This window comes from Ranitomeya imitator, chromosome 2 (genome assembly GCF_032444005.1).
Source record: "Ranitomeya imitator isolate aRanImi1 chromosome 2, aRanImi1.pri, whole genome shotgun sequence".
NCBI lineage: Eukaryota > Metazoa > Chordata > Amphibia > Anura > Dendrobatidae > Ranitomeya > Ranitomeya imitator.
Window position 1 is genome coordinate 196,399,585 of NC_091283.1, and position 16,619 is coordinate 196,416,203.

At 42.4% G+C, this 16,619-nt stretch overlaps 1 protein-coding gene across 1 annotated transcript in view; it reads left to right on the plus strand.

The window, feature by feature from the left end:
• Positions 1–16,619, plus strand: part of CRB2 (crumbs cell polarity complex component 2) — a 123,653-nt gene that overhangs the window by 89,609 nt on the left and 17,425 nt on the right. The window contains exons 7-12 of the mRNA XM_069754550.1: positions 9,053–9,985; positions 10,587–11,131; positions 12,645–12,810; positions 13,262–14,117; positions 14,512–14,628; positions 16,256–16,376. Of these exons, the coding sequence (XP_069610651.1) occupies positions 9,053–9,985; positions 10,587–11,131; positions 12,645–12,810; positions 13,262–14,117; positions 14,512–14,628; positions 16,256–16,376 (2,738 nt within the window). The remainder of the gene's footprint in view (positions 1–9,052; positions 9,986–10,586; positions 11,132–12,644; positions 12,811–13,261; positions 14,118–14,511; positions 14,629–16,255; positions 16,377–16,619) is intronic.

Below are 16,619 nucleotides of genomic sequence, written 5' to 3' on the forward strand. Positions count from 1 at the left end.
GAACAATATTGTATCATACAATTAGGTTCTGTAGAAGGACGTAGATCTGGGGATTTATTATGATGGAATATAGGCTGAACTGGATGGACAAATGTCTTTTTTCGGCCTTACTAACTATGTTACTATGTTACTATGTATTTGCAAGCCAAAACCAGGAGTGGGTGATAAATGCAGAAGTGGTGCATATGTTTCTATTATCCTTTTCCTCTAATTGTTCCACTCCTGGTTTTGGCTACAAATACTGATGTAAAATACTGACCAAATACTGCCAGTGTGACGGCAGCCTTATGGTGTGTGCATTGAACAATATGAAGGACTGTGGTGCACTTTATGCTATATGGAGGACTGCGGGGTGCATTACATTATGTGGAGCACTGTGGGGTATATTAAACTGTATGGAGCACTATGGGGTGTGGGGGTGTGTATTATACTGTATCCAGCACTATGGCGTGTGTATCATACTGTATGGAGGACTATGGGGTGTATATTTTACTGTGTGGAGGAGTATGGGAGTACTATGGGGAGTGTATTATACTGTATGGAGTACTATGGGGAGTGTATTTTCGTATGGAGCACTATTGGGTGTGTGTAATATGTAGAGCACTAAGGGGTGTGAATGGGGCATTATGGGGTGGATTATACTATATAGAGTACTGAGTCACATTACTGTTTGGAGGTCTATGGTGTGTGCATTGTACAATATGCAAAACTTTTGCCCTTTATCCTCTATGGGTGTGTATTATACTGTATGGAACACTATGGGTTGTATTATACTGTATGGAGCACTATGGATTGTATATTATACTGTATGGAGCACTAAGGGGTGTGTTAAACCATGTAGAGAACTATAGCGTGTATTATATTAAGGAGGACTATGGGTCTGTATTATACTATATGGAGGACTGTGGGGTGTGTATTATACAATGTGGAGCACTATGGGGTGTGTTAAACAATGTGGAGGACTATAGCGTGTATTATATTATGAGAACTATGGGTGTGCATCATACTGTATGGAGCACTGTGGGGTGTATTATACTGTATGGAGGACTATGGGCTGAATTATAATGTATGGAGCACTATGCTGTGCGTATTATACTGTATGGAGGACTATGGGATGTGTGTTATACTGTATGAAGGACTATGGGGTGTGTATTATACTGTATGGAGGACTATGGGGTGTGAAGTGTTCAATATGGAGGAATGTGGTGCACTTTATATTATATAGGGCTCATTATACTATATGTAGGTCTATGGAGTGTATATTATACTGTGTGAAGCTCTATGGGAGCTGTATTAAGCTGTATGGAGCACTATGTTGTGAATTATACTATATGGTGTGCTATTGGTAACTTTATCCTATATGGAAGACTGTGATGTGTGCATTGTATAATATGGAAGTCTGTGGTGTACTTTATATTATATGGAGAATGATTGGGTACATTATATTATGTGGAGCATGATAGGTGTGGATTATACTATGTGGAAAACTATAGGGAGCACTATGGGGTGTATTATACTGTATGGAGCATTATGGGGTGTATTATACTGTATGGAGGACTATGGGGTGTGTAGTGTACGGTATGGAACTCTATGGGGTGTGTATTATACCGTATGCAGCACTATGGGGTGTATTATACTGTATGACTATGGGGTGTATTATAATGCATGGAGCACTATGCGGTGCATATTATACTGTATGAAGGACTATGGGGTGTATTATACTGTATGGAGGACTATGGGATTTATGTTATATTGTATGGAGGAGTATGATGTATATTATACTGTATGGAGGACTATGGGGTGTGAAGTGTACAATAAGTAGGAATGTGGTGCACTTTATATTATATTGAGCACTATGGGGTGCATTGTATAATGTATAGCACTATGGGTGAGTATTATATAATGTGGAGGACTATGGGATGTGCATTACGCTATGTGGAGGACTATGCGGTGCATTATACTATATGGAGGACTGTGGTGTATTGTACTATGTGAAGCACTATGGGGTGTGTATTACATTATTGTGGACTATGAGGTGTGTATTACACTGTACGGAGGACTATAGGGTGTGTTATACTGTATGGAGGTCTATGCTGTGTGCATTCTACAATATACAAAACTGTTTTGCACTTCATACTATATTGAGGACTGTGGGGTGCATTATTCTATGTGGAGAACTATGGGGTGTGCATTATACTGTATGGAGGGCTAAGGGCTGTGTATTATACCATGTGGAACACTATGTGATGTGAATTATACTATGTAGAGCATCATTATACTTTATGGAGCACTATGGGTTGGATTACACTACTGTATATGAAGTACTGAGAGTCACATTACTGTATGGAGGTCTATGGTGTGTGATTGTATAATATGCAAAACTGTTTTGCACTTTATACTATATTGAGGAGTGTGAGGTGCATTATAATGTATGGAGGACTATGAGGTGGATTACGTTATATGGAGTACTGAGTCACATACTGTATGGAGAACTATGGTGTGTGAATTGAACAATATGAAGGACTGTGTGGCACTTTATACTATATTTTGTGAACTGTGTGGTGCATTATACTATGTGGACTATGGGCTGCATTATATTATGTGGAGCACTCTGGATGTGTATTTTACTATGTGACGCACTATGGGGTATATTAGACTTTATGGAGCACTGTGGGGTGTGTATTATACTGTACGGAGAACTATCGGGTAAATTATACTACACGGAGTGGGTCACTATACTATATGTAGGACTATCATCTGTGTATTGTACAGTATGGAGGACTGTGGTGCACTTCATACTATATGGAGGACTGTGAGGTTAACTATACTATGCGGAGGACTATAGGATGGACGCATTATATTATGTGCAGGACTATGCGTATCATACTGTATACCATACTGTATGGAGCTCTATGGGGTGTGTATTAAACTGTATGGAGCACTAAGGTGTATTATACTATGTGGAGTACTATGGGTCACATTATTCTGTATGGAGGTTTATGGTGTATGCATTGTACAATATGGAAAATGGTTTTGCACTTTATACTATATTGAGGACTGTGGGGTGCGCTATACTGTATGGAGGACTATGCTGTGTGCATTGTACAGTATGGAGGGCTGTGGTGCACTTTATACTATATGGAGCACTATGGGGTGTGTTTCACTGTATTGATGACTATGAGGTATTATACTGTATGGAGAACTATGGGGTAAATTATTCTATTATTCTACATGAAGTTCTATGGGTCACATAATACAATATGAAGGACTGTCATGTGTGCATTGTACAATATGGAGGACAGTGGTACACTTTATACTGTATGGAGGACTGTGAAGTACATTGTACTATGCAGAGGACTATAGGGTGTGTCACGCACGCGCCCAGACTGGTTGGCGCAGGCATACGGGGGTGTGGCCCCACTGGACCACAGACCAAACTTCCCTGGAAGGGGCGTAACTAAGTAGCTTCCTAGGTGTTCGCTGGAGCCTCTGATGGTGAGGTCAGACTTGTGCAATAGGAAGCTACCAGGTGCCACTCAAGGGTGATGTCTGGCTGTGGCTGCTGATCCCACTAAGGAACGGAGTGGGCACGGCTGGCACTCTGGCTGACAGGCGGGCACGGCTGGGACACAGGCAGGCAGACGGGTACAACAGAGACACTGGCGGGCAGGCAGACACGGCTGGAACATAGGAAGAACCGGTAGGGACCGGTCTGCAGGCAGGTATGTGAAACAGGTAGGAACCTGTTCAGACAGGAGGACTAAGTAACAAGTAGAGAGACCGCAAGAGCGGATGCAGAGCGAAAGCACAAGAGCTAGAACCAAGAACAGAAACGCAGGAGGCTGAGTACAAGTAGAAGGTGGAACTAAGAGAAGAGAAGGAGAAGGCAGAGCCAAGGGCGGAGCCGCAAGAGGCGGAGCCAAGGGCAGAGATGCTGGAGGCGGAGCCAAGAGCGGAGACGCTGGAGGCGGAGCCAAGAGCGGAGACGCTGGAGGCGGAGCCAAGAGCGGAGACGCTGGAGGCGGAGCCAAGAGCGGAGACGCTGGAGGCGGAGCCAAGAGCGGAGACGCTGGAGGCGGAGCCAAGATGCTAGAGGCGGAGCCAAGAGCGGAGATGCTGGAGGCGGAGCCAAGAGCGGAGACGCTGGAGGCGGAGCCAAGAGCAGAGACGCTGCAGGCAGAGCCAAGAGCAGAGACGCTGCAGGCAGAGCCAAGAGCAGAGACGCTGCAGGCAGAGCCAAAAGCGGAGACGCTGGAGGTAACGCCAAGAGCGGAGACGCTGGAGGCGGAGCCAAGAGCAGAGACGGAGCCAAGTGTAGAAACACAGGAGGCGGAGCCAGATAGAACCGCAAAGAGCGGAGCCAGATAGAACCGCAAAGAGCGGAGCCACAGAGCAAAGCCAGAGAGTGTGAAGCAAGGTCTGAGTGCAGAGCCGCAAGAGTGTGGAGTGTAAGCAGACTGAGAACACAAGGAAAGACAAAGTAGGGAAGGAAGCCACAGACAAGGAGACCGAGAAAAGACAAAGTATAGACAAGGCAATGGAACAAGACACAGGGACCAGGATATTCTGCCTCCTGGAGGGCGGACTACAAGATCAAGGCAATAGCACAGAGAAAAGCTCAGAGGGAGTAACTCAGAGCAAGGCCAGGCAAACTCAGCAGCTAAACACTAACTGAGCTAACACATTGCACAGGCCCAGACCACAGGGTGGAGCTGCACTATATACAGGAGGCCTCTTGGTAATTGGTCAGGAACTGATTAGACAGATGCACCTGATTCCTATAAGAACCAGAGAGTTCAGGTGCCGGCCCCCTATACACATAGCCATGAGACATGCAGAGAGCAGAGACACAGAACATGGAGCTGGCATGAAACAGAAACCACATCATGGCCTGGAGCAGTGGGTAAGATTGTGTGAGAGATGTGAGGCCATGCTGTGATGCCAGCAGAGTTGTTACAGGGTGCATTATATTATAGGCAGGACTATGGGTGTGTATTATACTGTATTGAGGACTATGGGGTGTGTATTATACTATGTGGAGCACTGTGGGGCTGTGTATTATACTATATGGAGAACTGTGGTGTGTGCATTGTACAATATGGAGGACAGTGGTACACTTTATACTGTATGGAGGACTGTGAGGTACATTATACTCTGCAGAGGACTATAGGGTGCATTATATTCTATGCAGGACTATGGGTGTGTATTATACTGTATTGAGTATACTGTAAGGAGCACTGTGGTGTGTGTATTATACTATGTGGAGCACTGTGGGGCTCTGTATTATGCTATATGGAGAACTGTGTTGTGTGCATTGTACAGTTTGGAGGACTGTGGTGCACCTTATATTATACGGAGGACTGTGGGGTGCATTATACTATGTGGATGACTGGGTTATGTATTATACTGTGTGGAGCACTATGGGTTGTGTTTTATACTGTATGGAGCATTGTGGGGTGTGTATTATACTGTATGGACCACTATTGGGTATGTTTCATACTATGTAGAGCTCTATGGGGTATAGTATATACTGTGTGGAGCACTATGCAGTGATTTATACTATATGGCACATTATGGGTCACATTATACCATATGGAGGACTTTGGTGTGTGCACTGCACATTATGGATGACTGTGGGGTGCATTATATTATGGGGAACTCCATGGAGTGTATCATACTGTATGTAGGGCTATGGGGTGTGTATTATACCGTATGGAGGACTATGTGGTGTGTATTATGCTGTATGGAGCACTAAGGGGTTTGTGTTATACTATGTGGAGCACTATGGGGTGTATTAACTATATGGCGTGCTATGGGTCACATTATCCTTTATGGAGGACTATGGTGTGTGCATTGTATAACATGGAGGACTGTAGTGCACTTTATACTTTGTGTAGGACTAAGGGGTGCATTATATTATGTGGATCACTATGAGGTGTAGTACACTGTATGGAGCACTCTAGGGTGTGTATTATACTGTATGGAGGGCTATGGGGTGTTTATTATACTCTATGCAAGACTATGGGGTGTATTATACTGTATGGAGCACTATGGGGTGTATTAAACTCTATGGCGTGCCATGGGTCACATCCTATATGGAGGACTATGGTGTGTGCATTGTACAATATGGAGGACTGTGGTGCCGTTAATACTATATGGAGGAATGTGAGGTATATTATACTATGTGGAGGACTATAGGGTGCATTATATTATGCAGGATGCAGGATTTGGGGTGTGTATTATACTGTTTGGAGCACTATGAGGTGGATTATACTATGTCAAGTACTATGAGTCACATACACAGAACAATCGTGTGTGCATTGTACAATATGAAGGACTGTGGTACACTTTATGCTATATGGAGGACTATAGGGTGCAATATATTATGTGGAGCACTATGGGTGTGTATTATACTGTATGGAACGCTATGGGGTATTATACCGTATGGAGGACTCTGGGGTGTGTATTCTACTGTATGGAGAACTATGTGGTGTGCACTATACTGTCTGGAGAACTATGGGGTAAAATTATACTACATGGAATGCTATGGGTCACATTATACTTTATAGAGGACTATGGTGTGTGTATTCCACAATATGAAGGACTGTGGTGCACCTAATACTATGTGTAGGACTGTGGTATGCATTGTACTATGTGGAGGTCTATAGGGTGTATTATACTGTATGGAGGAGTATGGGGTGTGTAATATACTGTATGGAGCACTGAGGTGTATTATACTATGTAGAGCACTACAGGGTGTTTATTATACTGTGACTGTGTGGAGGACTATGACTATGAGGTGTATTATGCTGCATGGCGGACTATGGGGAGTGTTTTATAGTGTATGGAGCACTATGGGGTGTGTATTATACTGTATGGAGCACTATTGGGTGTGTTTTATACTATGTAGAGCACTACGGGATGTGTATCATACTGTATGGAGCACTATGGGGTAAAATGAGTCACATACTATTTGGAGAACTATTGTGTGTGTGCATTGTACAATATGAATGACTGTGGTACACTTTATGCTATATGGAGGACTATGAGGTGCATTATATTATGTGGATCACTATGGGGTGTGTATTATACTGTATGGAGGGCTATGGGGTGTTTATTATACTCTATGCAAAACTATGGGGTGTATTATACTGTATGGTGCACTATGGGGTGTATTAAACTCTTATATGGAGGACTATGGTGTGTGCATTGTACAATATGGAGGAATGTGAGGTATATTATACTATGTGGAGGACTATAGGGTGCATTATATTATGTGCAGGATTTGGGGTGTGTATTCTACTGTTTGGAGCACTATGAGGTGGATTATACTAGGTCGAGTACTATGAGTCACATACTATTTGGAGAACTATCGTGTGTGCATTGTACAATATGAAGGACTGTGGTACAGTTTATGCTATATGGAGGACTATGGGGTGCAATATATTATGTGGAGCACTATGGGTGTGTATTATACTTTATGGAATGCTATGGGGTGTGTATTATACTGTATGGTGGACTCTGGGGTAAAATTATACTACATGGAAATCTATGGGTCACATTATACTTTATAGAGGACAATGGTGTGTGTATTGTACAATATGGAGGACTGTGGTGCACTTTTTACTATATGGAGGACTGTGAGGTACATTATACTATCTGGAGTACTATAAGATGCATTATATTATGTGCAGGACTATGGGTGTGTATTACCGAGAGGATGTCCTCTACATTATGAGCGACTTCAATGCCAAAGTTGAAGAGGATGAAGGACACAGCACAGCTTAGGGAAGAAGAATGCACCTGGGGAATGCCTTGTACAGTTCTGTCGTATATTGTATGGAGTGCTATGGGTCACATTATACTGTATGGAGGTCTATGGTGTGTGCATTGTACAATATCAAACACTGTTTTGCTCTTCATATTATATTGAGGCCTATGGGGTATATTATACTATGTGGAGGAATATGGGGTGCATTATACTAAACAAACAAAATGCTTCCTGTTCATTGACTGATTGGATTGTTTATGCCAGAACAGAAATCATTGTTCTTGGCGGCACATTGCCCTGTGTAACCTGCAGTTATGTGGTTGATAACATGATACTGTAATTTATGAGGACAGATTGATCTAATGGTGATCTTTTTGTGCCCATCATTCTTCCTCAGCCAGTGTAGAGGCTGGAAAACAAATGTTGAACGACTTCAATATTCTCCATCGCACTCGTTTAGCAGCCTGAAATCAGCGCATGTGTTTGTGTGATGGTGCAATATATGAACCATTGGGATCCCATTTTAAACTTTTGCCCAGGGTCTACTTTGTCTCAAATCGGTCCTGGTTGTATATGTAGATGCACCTTCCAATGTTGCTTGCATTCTCTTTCTAGGTAATACTTTTATATTAAAGGACTGTGGTAACTGTGCCATCTGCTGGTGTTTACAGGGGTCTAGATGGTAATTTGCAAAATGTTTATTTTTAATTATCTACCTCAGTATAAGCGGCTTTGAAAAATAAGACACATTTAAGATATGTTCACCCTTCTGTAGTGGTGCTCAGTAACATCTGATGTTTATAAGTTTTCGTTGTGTTGCTCCACATTTGGTAGCGATCTGATAATAGTGCCTAAACCTGTGATGGACACTCCAATGCATGCAGGTACATGTATATTTACCCAGGAGAGGTCCTAACTGTGATGCCATAATCCATAAGGATTGATTTGAGAAACCTATTACAATAGTTAATGTAAACCTGGTGCAAGTAACAAAGTCTGTGACAAATTATAGAAGCAGTTGCAGAATATAGTGAGAAATGTAGAGATTAGTAGGGCCCAAGTGGTGATGGCTGTATATACCTGTTGTGGGATACAGCCGTGTGGCTCTCAATATCCGCATTGCCTGGTTATTTTCACTCAATGCAGCAAAGCTATGTTAACCCATTTATAGTGGCTGAATACCTCGAGAGTTCTCTTCGATGGACGTGTCCATGATCCTTGCGTTGTCCATGCTTGAAGTCCATTGAGAGCACTGACTTATTATTTGCTTATATTTTCTAGGTGTGCTTTGCACTATAAACATTGATGACTGCGAACGCAATCCATGTGAGAATGGAGCAACGTGTGAAGATGGAGTTGCAGACTATACCTGTAAATGTCCAGCACCTTGGGGAGGTAAAAACTGCTCCATAGAGCTGTTGGGGTGCATAAATCATAGCTGCCAAAATGGTGCCATGTGCATTCCCACCTATGAAGAAGAGATCCATGCTCATTCCTGCAAATGCCAGCCAGGCTTTTATGGGCAGGATTGTTCCACTCCCACCACATTTTCCTTCTCATCGAGTGGGTATGTGATCTATGAACTGGAAGTGTCCAATAATAGTAGGACGAGTACTGAAGACACGGTCCACATGGCAGTACGGTTTAGAACAACTCTGCCAGATGTGGTTCTCCTGTATCGAGGTAATGAAACAAGTTATCTAATACTTGAACTCTTTAATGGACTTCTGCAAGTCCTATACAAAAATGGCAATAGTTCTTCAGTCGTGGTTATAAATAAACATTACATAGACGATGGTGATTGGCATAAAGCAGAGGTGACTTTGAATTCAGACCTTCATCTGTTGCTTCACCATGAAAATTGCACCAATGGTACTTGTTCTCACTTTCAACCTTTACTCACCGATTATGATCCTGAGCTTCCGAAGTCATTCACAAAGGTCTACATAGGCGGTCTTACCCAGGACTCTCTACTAGACAATACACAGAGCAAGCAAAATTTTACTGGATGTTTAGAAGATCTTACGATTGACTCCAGAGTTCTGCTACCGCAACATATTGGAGAAGACCAATCCTATGATATCACTCTGGGATGTAACAAAACAGACTGGTGCCAATCCAGTCCGTGTCACCATGGATCAAAATGCATTGACCGATGGATCAACCATGAATGTGCCTGTGTCAGACCGTATACAGGTCCAACCTGCTTGGAAGGTATGTACGTGATTACTGATTCTTTTTATTTATTAGCCTTTTTCAACTTTGTGTTGGGTATTACTACTTTTTTTTTCTGGTCATTTGTTAAAATTTCACACTTCAGTAGCTGCAGAAAGAGCCATGGCATTTGTAGTTTTGGCGATATTTTTGCTAAATTTGGTTTGTGTAGAGAACCCCCCCAAAAAGCCACACCAGGTACAAAATCTTAAACATCGGAATCACAACTTGGGTAACAAGTTTAATTTCCTCATACTTGCCAACTATTGAAATGCTCCTTTATGAGGACATTTTTCCACCATAGCCATGCCCTTTTATTACACCACCCATTTTGATCACTGAGCATATCGGTGTCACACTTTCTGGGAGCACCCAGGAGATTTGCCAACTCTTCAAGTCGTCCAGGAGGAGGGTCTCCATTTTTCTTTTTCAGGAGCCTCCCAGATGTTTTGTAAGTTATTAAATGCTATAGGTTGTTCTTCTCTAGTTGCAGAACCCTTTTATCCCTTGTATCTTCCCACACTAGTCTTGTGGACTCCCAGTCTACTTGTCTCATTTTCTGTTTGATTGAGTGTACATTTATTTCTCTCTATTTCCGCAGAATACACACCTGGGACGTTCTTCGGGGAAGATATTCCTAGTTTTGCCAACTTCACAATCACCCAAAATTTATGCGACACTTTTAATATATCTGCATTTATCAGGACACGTAAACCAGATGGCCTGGTGCTACAGATCAGTAATGGTACCACCAATTACTTAACAATCTACCTAAAATCTGGACAAATTCATATTAAGCTTTTGTCAGAAACAATCTCTTTCAAGGAATATATCAGCAATGGCAAAAAGCACATGATTAATATCTTTATTAAGGGACTTGTCAAACTAAATATTAACACGTTTGAAGAAGAGTTAGAGCAGCTCCCACCAATATCCATTTCTGCAGAACACACTGTCCTCGTTGGAGGAATGCCACCAGGTGAAAACATCGAGCAGTGGGGTGGATATTTCAAAGGATGTCTCCAAGATGTTCGAATAAAGGAAAAGCGTTTAGAGTTTTTCTCACTGGATAGTGAACATGAGGCAGTTTATCCAGCTTCCATCAGTAATGTCAGGATGAATTGTGTGTCTGATGACGTTTGTCAGGTGAGCATACCCTATCCGAAATTAGATGTCCCTGCCACATTTATTATATATTGTATGCATTTTTCAATGCCATACTCTGCTTTTTGGAGGTTCAGCAAAAAAATATTTTAAATCCCAAATATTCCAGATAGTGATTGGCAAATATACTTTTTTTGGTGGTTCAAAATAATATACGGTACCTGATCAAGTTGTTTTCTTCATTGCTGGTGTAATATATTTTTACAGAGTATTTTTTATTATCATCTTGCACTTTCACAATTGTTAAAGTAGATTTTCTGAATAACTAAGCAGTATTACCTTACACAAACCATTGCATGTGAACTCCTAAAACCTAATAGATTTGTGTTCCTTCTAACTTAGAGACTCGCTCACTGTCTTCTTCTAAACTGGTTTGTCCTAAACCATGGCAAATAAATATTGCTATATAGCTACAAATAATTTGGCATTCAGCGCTGGCAGTGTTTCCAGTGAGGCTCACCTCTGCATTGGTAGGTAACATGTTGCAGATCTCGGACATGTACACAATACATGACGATTGTGCTGGCATGTGCTCATCTCCTGATGCCAAGGTGAGCAGCGACGGAAACCCCTTTGATGGGGTTATGAGTTATGGTGACATCCATGGAGTGTAAGGCAGTGAAAATGTTAATATTAAGCCTTCCTCTGGCTACCAGAGATACTAAGGTCTGCATCCCTAAAGTAGATTTAGGGGTGTTCTAAGAGTAAAATATCAAGTAATGTTGCATATCTGGAGTTCAGTGTGTTACTCATTCTTTTAGGCTCAAGAGTTGGCTAAAGAAAGGCTGAACCTAGAATGCACAGATACTTTCCTCCCCACATACGCATGCCCCCATCTCTTGTGCCCCTCTCCCTTACAGACGGATTCTAATGCACTCTTCCACATACTTCTCTCCTTGTCCCTCTTTGTTGCAGATTGCTCTCCGTGGTCCCCTATGTTGCATACAGACTACATGTGGTCCTGCCTCCCATGCCCCTCCAGAGTTCTCCTGGTCACCCCACCCTCTTTTTTTAGTGACTCCATAGTCCATTGTTCAACTTTTTGTATCCTTCCTACACTGATCAAAAAATGAGTTCTGGGAGATGGAGAGTCCTCAACCCAACATTCAGCTTGGTTGATTACAAGGTTCTCCCACTTAATCAGAGTTCTATGTGATCATTAATCCACACTAAAATAATACAAGTAGGAGTCTTCAAGCTGCACAGCCGCACTGCAGAACAAAAAAAGTGACCAGTGACCTCTTCCTGACCATCCAGTAGCTCAACATTCCCATTTCCCTGTCTGCAGGTTCCATATAAATAGAAACGTTTAGAGGAGGGAGTGCAGCTACATTGTGCACGCGAGGCTGCAACCACAGAAAAAGTGTATTTGCCAAAAAAAAGTGTAAAAAATGCAGATTAATCACAATGTTTGTGGTTGCACTACATTTACAGGTACCTATAGTTTTATATCGTGATGAAGGGAATTAATAGATTTTCATCTTCATTTCTCTAGTCCAGTCCATGTAAGAATAATGGCATTTGCACCGTTACCTGGAATGACTTCACCTGCAAGTGTTCTGCCAACTTCACTGGACCAACATGTGAAGAGCCGGTGTGGTGTCAGCAGAGGCCTTGTCCACCAGAGTCCACCTGCAAGGACTTTACTGGAGGGTATACTTGTAAGTATTGTTCATTTTATACTAGTTTTTATTTACTCATCTGAAGCATTTTACATTTTGCAATCATTTATTTGTATTTCTGAATGAACAATGTGAATTAAAAGACAGAATCGGAACAAAACACAGGAGGGAATATAATATGATGTCTCGAAACAATTGCCTTGTTGTGGTTGTGTTGGGTTGTGGTCATATGGTCGTGTCAGGACATCATTCTTTGATTAGGAAGTCGAGAGAGGACCAGAGAGCATAGAAAGTGGAGCGGCTGGGGGTCAGTAAGATGAGTATGACTGCTGTTATTTATTTTACAACCTTTTATTGTTTTATGAATTTTAGAGAATGTCAGGCCAAAGAGAAAATTCTTACTAGGAGGACGAATGTTGTATTATACTCTGAATTAATAATTGTGAGACTGTTCCAGTTTGAGATGATTTGACCTCTCTCCTATCTGCAGGTCTGGTCAATGCCACTTTTAAAGAAGAAAGCTCGGTGATATTTACATCCCATAATTCATCAGAATTTCAGGTTGCATCTGTTTCATTGGACTTCCGGACCAGAGATACGGATGCTGTTTTGCTTGAAGCCTCTAAAGATCTGGACTATATTTCTATCTTCATTCAGGCCGGTCGATTACTAATCACTTTACACAGTGGGAACAGTGTGGAAGGAATCCGTTTTGACTCAAAGATCACAATTTCTGATGCTTTATGGCACAGAGTTCAGATAACGATGGCCGTGGCTACAGATGTGTCTTCTCAGTGGATAATAAGTTTAGATGGGCACAATATGGCGCTGCAGGCTAATGGTGGCAGCTTGAATTTCCTGTTAGCAGACACTGCTGTTAACCTAGCAAAAAATTACACTGGATGCCTTGGACAAGTTTCCATCGGAGACCTATATCTTCCATTTGCTGATCAATCGTTTCCTCAACATTTCATTAAAACTGAAGTCATGTCACTGGAACTTGGATGCCAAGGAGAAGACATGTGTAATCGTGCCCCCTGTCAGCATGGTGGACAATGTCAAGATCTGTTCAACTCCTTCAGCTGCACGTGTCCATCTGGATGGGAGGGTGTCCACTGTGAGCTCAATATTGACGATTGTAAGTCCAAGCCCTGTGCACATGGTTCGTGCTATGATCTAGAGAACGGCTATCGGTGTGACTGTTCTTCAGGATACACAGGCGAAAACTGTGAAATTAATGTTGACGACTGTCAGCATCATCAGTGCTTACATGGAGGGTCCTGCTTAGACGGTGTGAATAGCTACACATGCCGATGTCCAACCAATTATGTCGGGGCTTATTGCGAGTAAGTGTCATTAGAGTATCTAAAAGAACATATAACATGAAAAAAAACAACCAAATCTTTTCAACTTTAATGGTGGTTTTGATATATTTATCTTAATAGACCATTTCAAATACCATCTATAGAATAACTCAATTGAGGACAGTCTCAGGTGTCTATAGGTCTTGTATACCCCTATCCCTTGCCTGGTTCACATGGGCAGTACTTTTCTCCACTGCTTCCCAATAAGACCCTACTATTCATTCCTATGACAGCCAAAGCCATGATAGACTGTTGGAAATCATAGTGACCCTGCCAGAAGGTCTTAGAGAAGCTTTAAAGTATTTCTTGATGACAACACAGGAAAATGCTTCATAGATTATTATACTAAATATCATATGACTTTCTTTTCTGACAGATGGCCGTCTGCTCCCGAAAAATGCAGAATAAACGTTACTTGTTTGAATGGTGGTAAATGCAACAGTGGAATCTGGGGTGCCAACTGTACTTGCAGGCCAGGCTTTAAAGGAAAACTGTAAGAATCGTGAAATTGAACGTCATTCCAGTCAAAAGTTATCATTTATTACAGGGTATTATGTGTTTTTCAATACAGGTAAAATTCTAGAGAAATGATGTTAGGAAAGACTTTTGGAGTCTGACTGGGGAATGGACTGTAGCATTCCAACATGTGCTGAGTCCACATATGGTCTCATGTTCTTGTGCACACGTCCGTATTGTCAATCCACATTACATGGATTTCTAATACAGTACCTGTACAATGCTCTGAGCTTCAGGCTTCTATAGACCTAAAAATCAGCAGGGTCAGCCAGCCATGTAATGTATCAGGGTCTTCCAACTCTTCTTGAATTTCAACACTCTACATTAGGGGATCGGCAATCAATTTTTCCAAGGGGCCACATGAGATACTGTGACTGTTGTGGAGACCGAACCAACTTGATTCAGCTTATTATTATTATTATTATGATTATTTTTATATTAGTTTGTATCACTTAATATTCAGCCGAGTTATGTCTATTGACTCGCTGCTACTGTTAATACATGTTACGATAGGGCTTATTGTAACTTGCATTATTATCAGTAGCAGCGAACCAAAACAATATAATTTACTGCTTTTTATAAAGATAAGAAATCCTACTACTCCTGATATTCAGGGCTTGTACCTTGATCAACAACTTCCAACACAATATGATGTCTCCACAAAGCCCCTCTCACAGTAAAATGTCCCCACATAGCTCCCATGGAGTATGACGTCCCACATAGCCTCACTAGACAATATTATGTCCCCACACAGCCTTCCACCCAGAAAGATGTCTCCCCACAGCCCTCTTACACATTACGATGTCCCCACATAGCCGATTCAAAATGAGGCCCCCTTCCACCCATGAAGAATGATGTCCTCACCCAGTACACCAGAATGATGTCCCCACACAGCCCCCATGCAGAATGATGTCCCACACCTCCCCCATGTAGATTGACGTCCCCTACACATCCCCCGTATAGAATGACGTCACCACGCAGCCTTCTTAGATAATAATGTCCTCCACACAGCCCCTTACACAATGATGTCCCCATTCAGCCCCCTCACTCCACACAAATTATAAAAAAAACCTGCTCACCTAACCCGGCTCCCCCCGCAGCTCCACTTAGCACTATGCACTGAGGCGATGTAATCGCACCTGGTGCGCTCTCAACCACACAGGCCCAATGATGTAAGAGGGAGCTGATGGCTGCCTATTCCATCATTATGTTCAACGGTATCTCATCTGGAGGATGCAGATAACGATGAATGCGAGACTCGGGGCAGAAACACTTTGGCTGTTCTTGTCTGCAGGGTGCACCACAACAGCTCAAGGGCCGCACTTTTGTCCATGTATGCTCCTTATTATCCCAGGTAATTAACATCACCGGTGGTGTCTGACAGAAGCTTACTCCACTTTCTATATTGAAAATGCATGCCTTCTAAAACCCCTGCAGGGGTCTGGACAGAGGAGCCCTCATGTTCCTTGTGTACAGGACAGGGTTTCCAAGTTCAGTATTGCCAAACATGCACAAGATCCGTCTGTCTGTAAATTGTATAATGCACAAGATATTTTTTTGCATTTGGCTGAACGATCTCCTCTGTGATATTTTTGGCTGTGCAGATGTCAGATCAACATCAATGACTGTGAGCCCAACCCGTGTCTCAATGGCGGAGCCTGCCAGGACTCGGTCAACAACTATAAATGTATCTGTAACGCCAGCTTCAGTGGGGTCCGCTGTGAGGTAGGTGGACGTTAATCTGCACATGATGATACATACCGACTTGTCACGTGTCAAAAAAATCACAATACTAAGCTTTCCAATGCTTGTTACTTCACTCCAGATGTGAGAACCCCGCTGCCGGGACCACGTCCTAGCCAGAGTTCCTTCACTGCTGTTGCTTTTGTCAGGGATCTGCATGTCTTAAGTGTTTCTTAACCATATGTTTGTACGTCATTCTGTATTACCTGAAGCTGTGGACCCTTC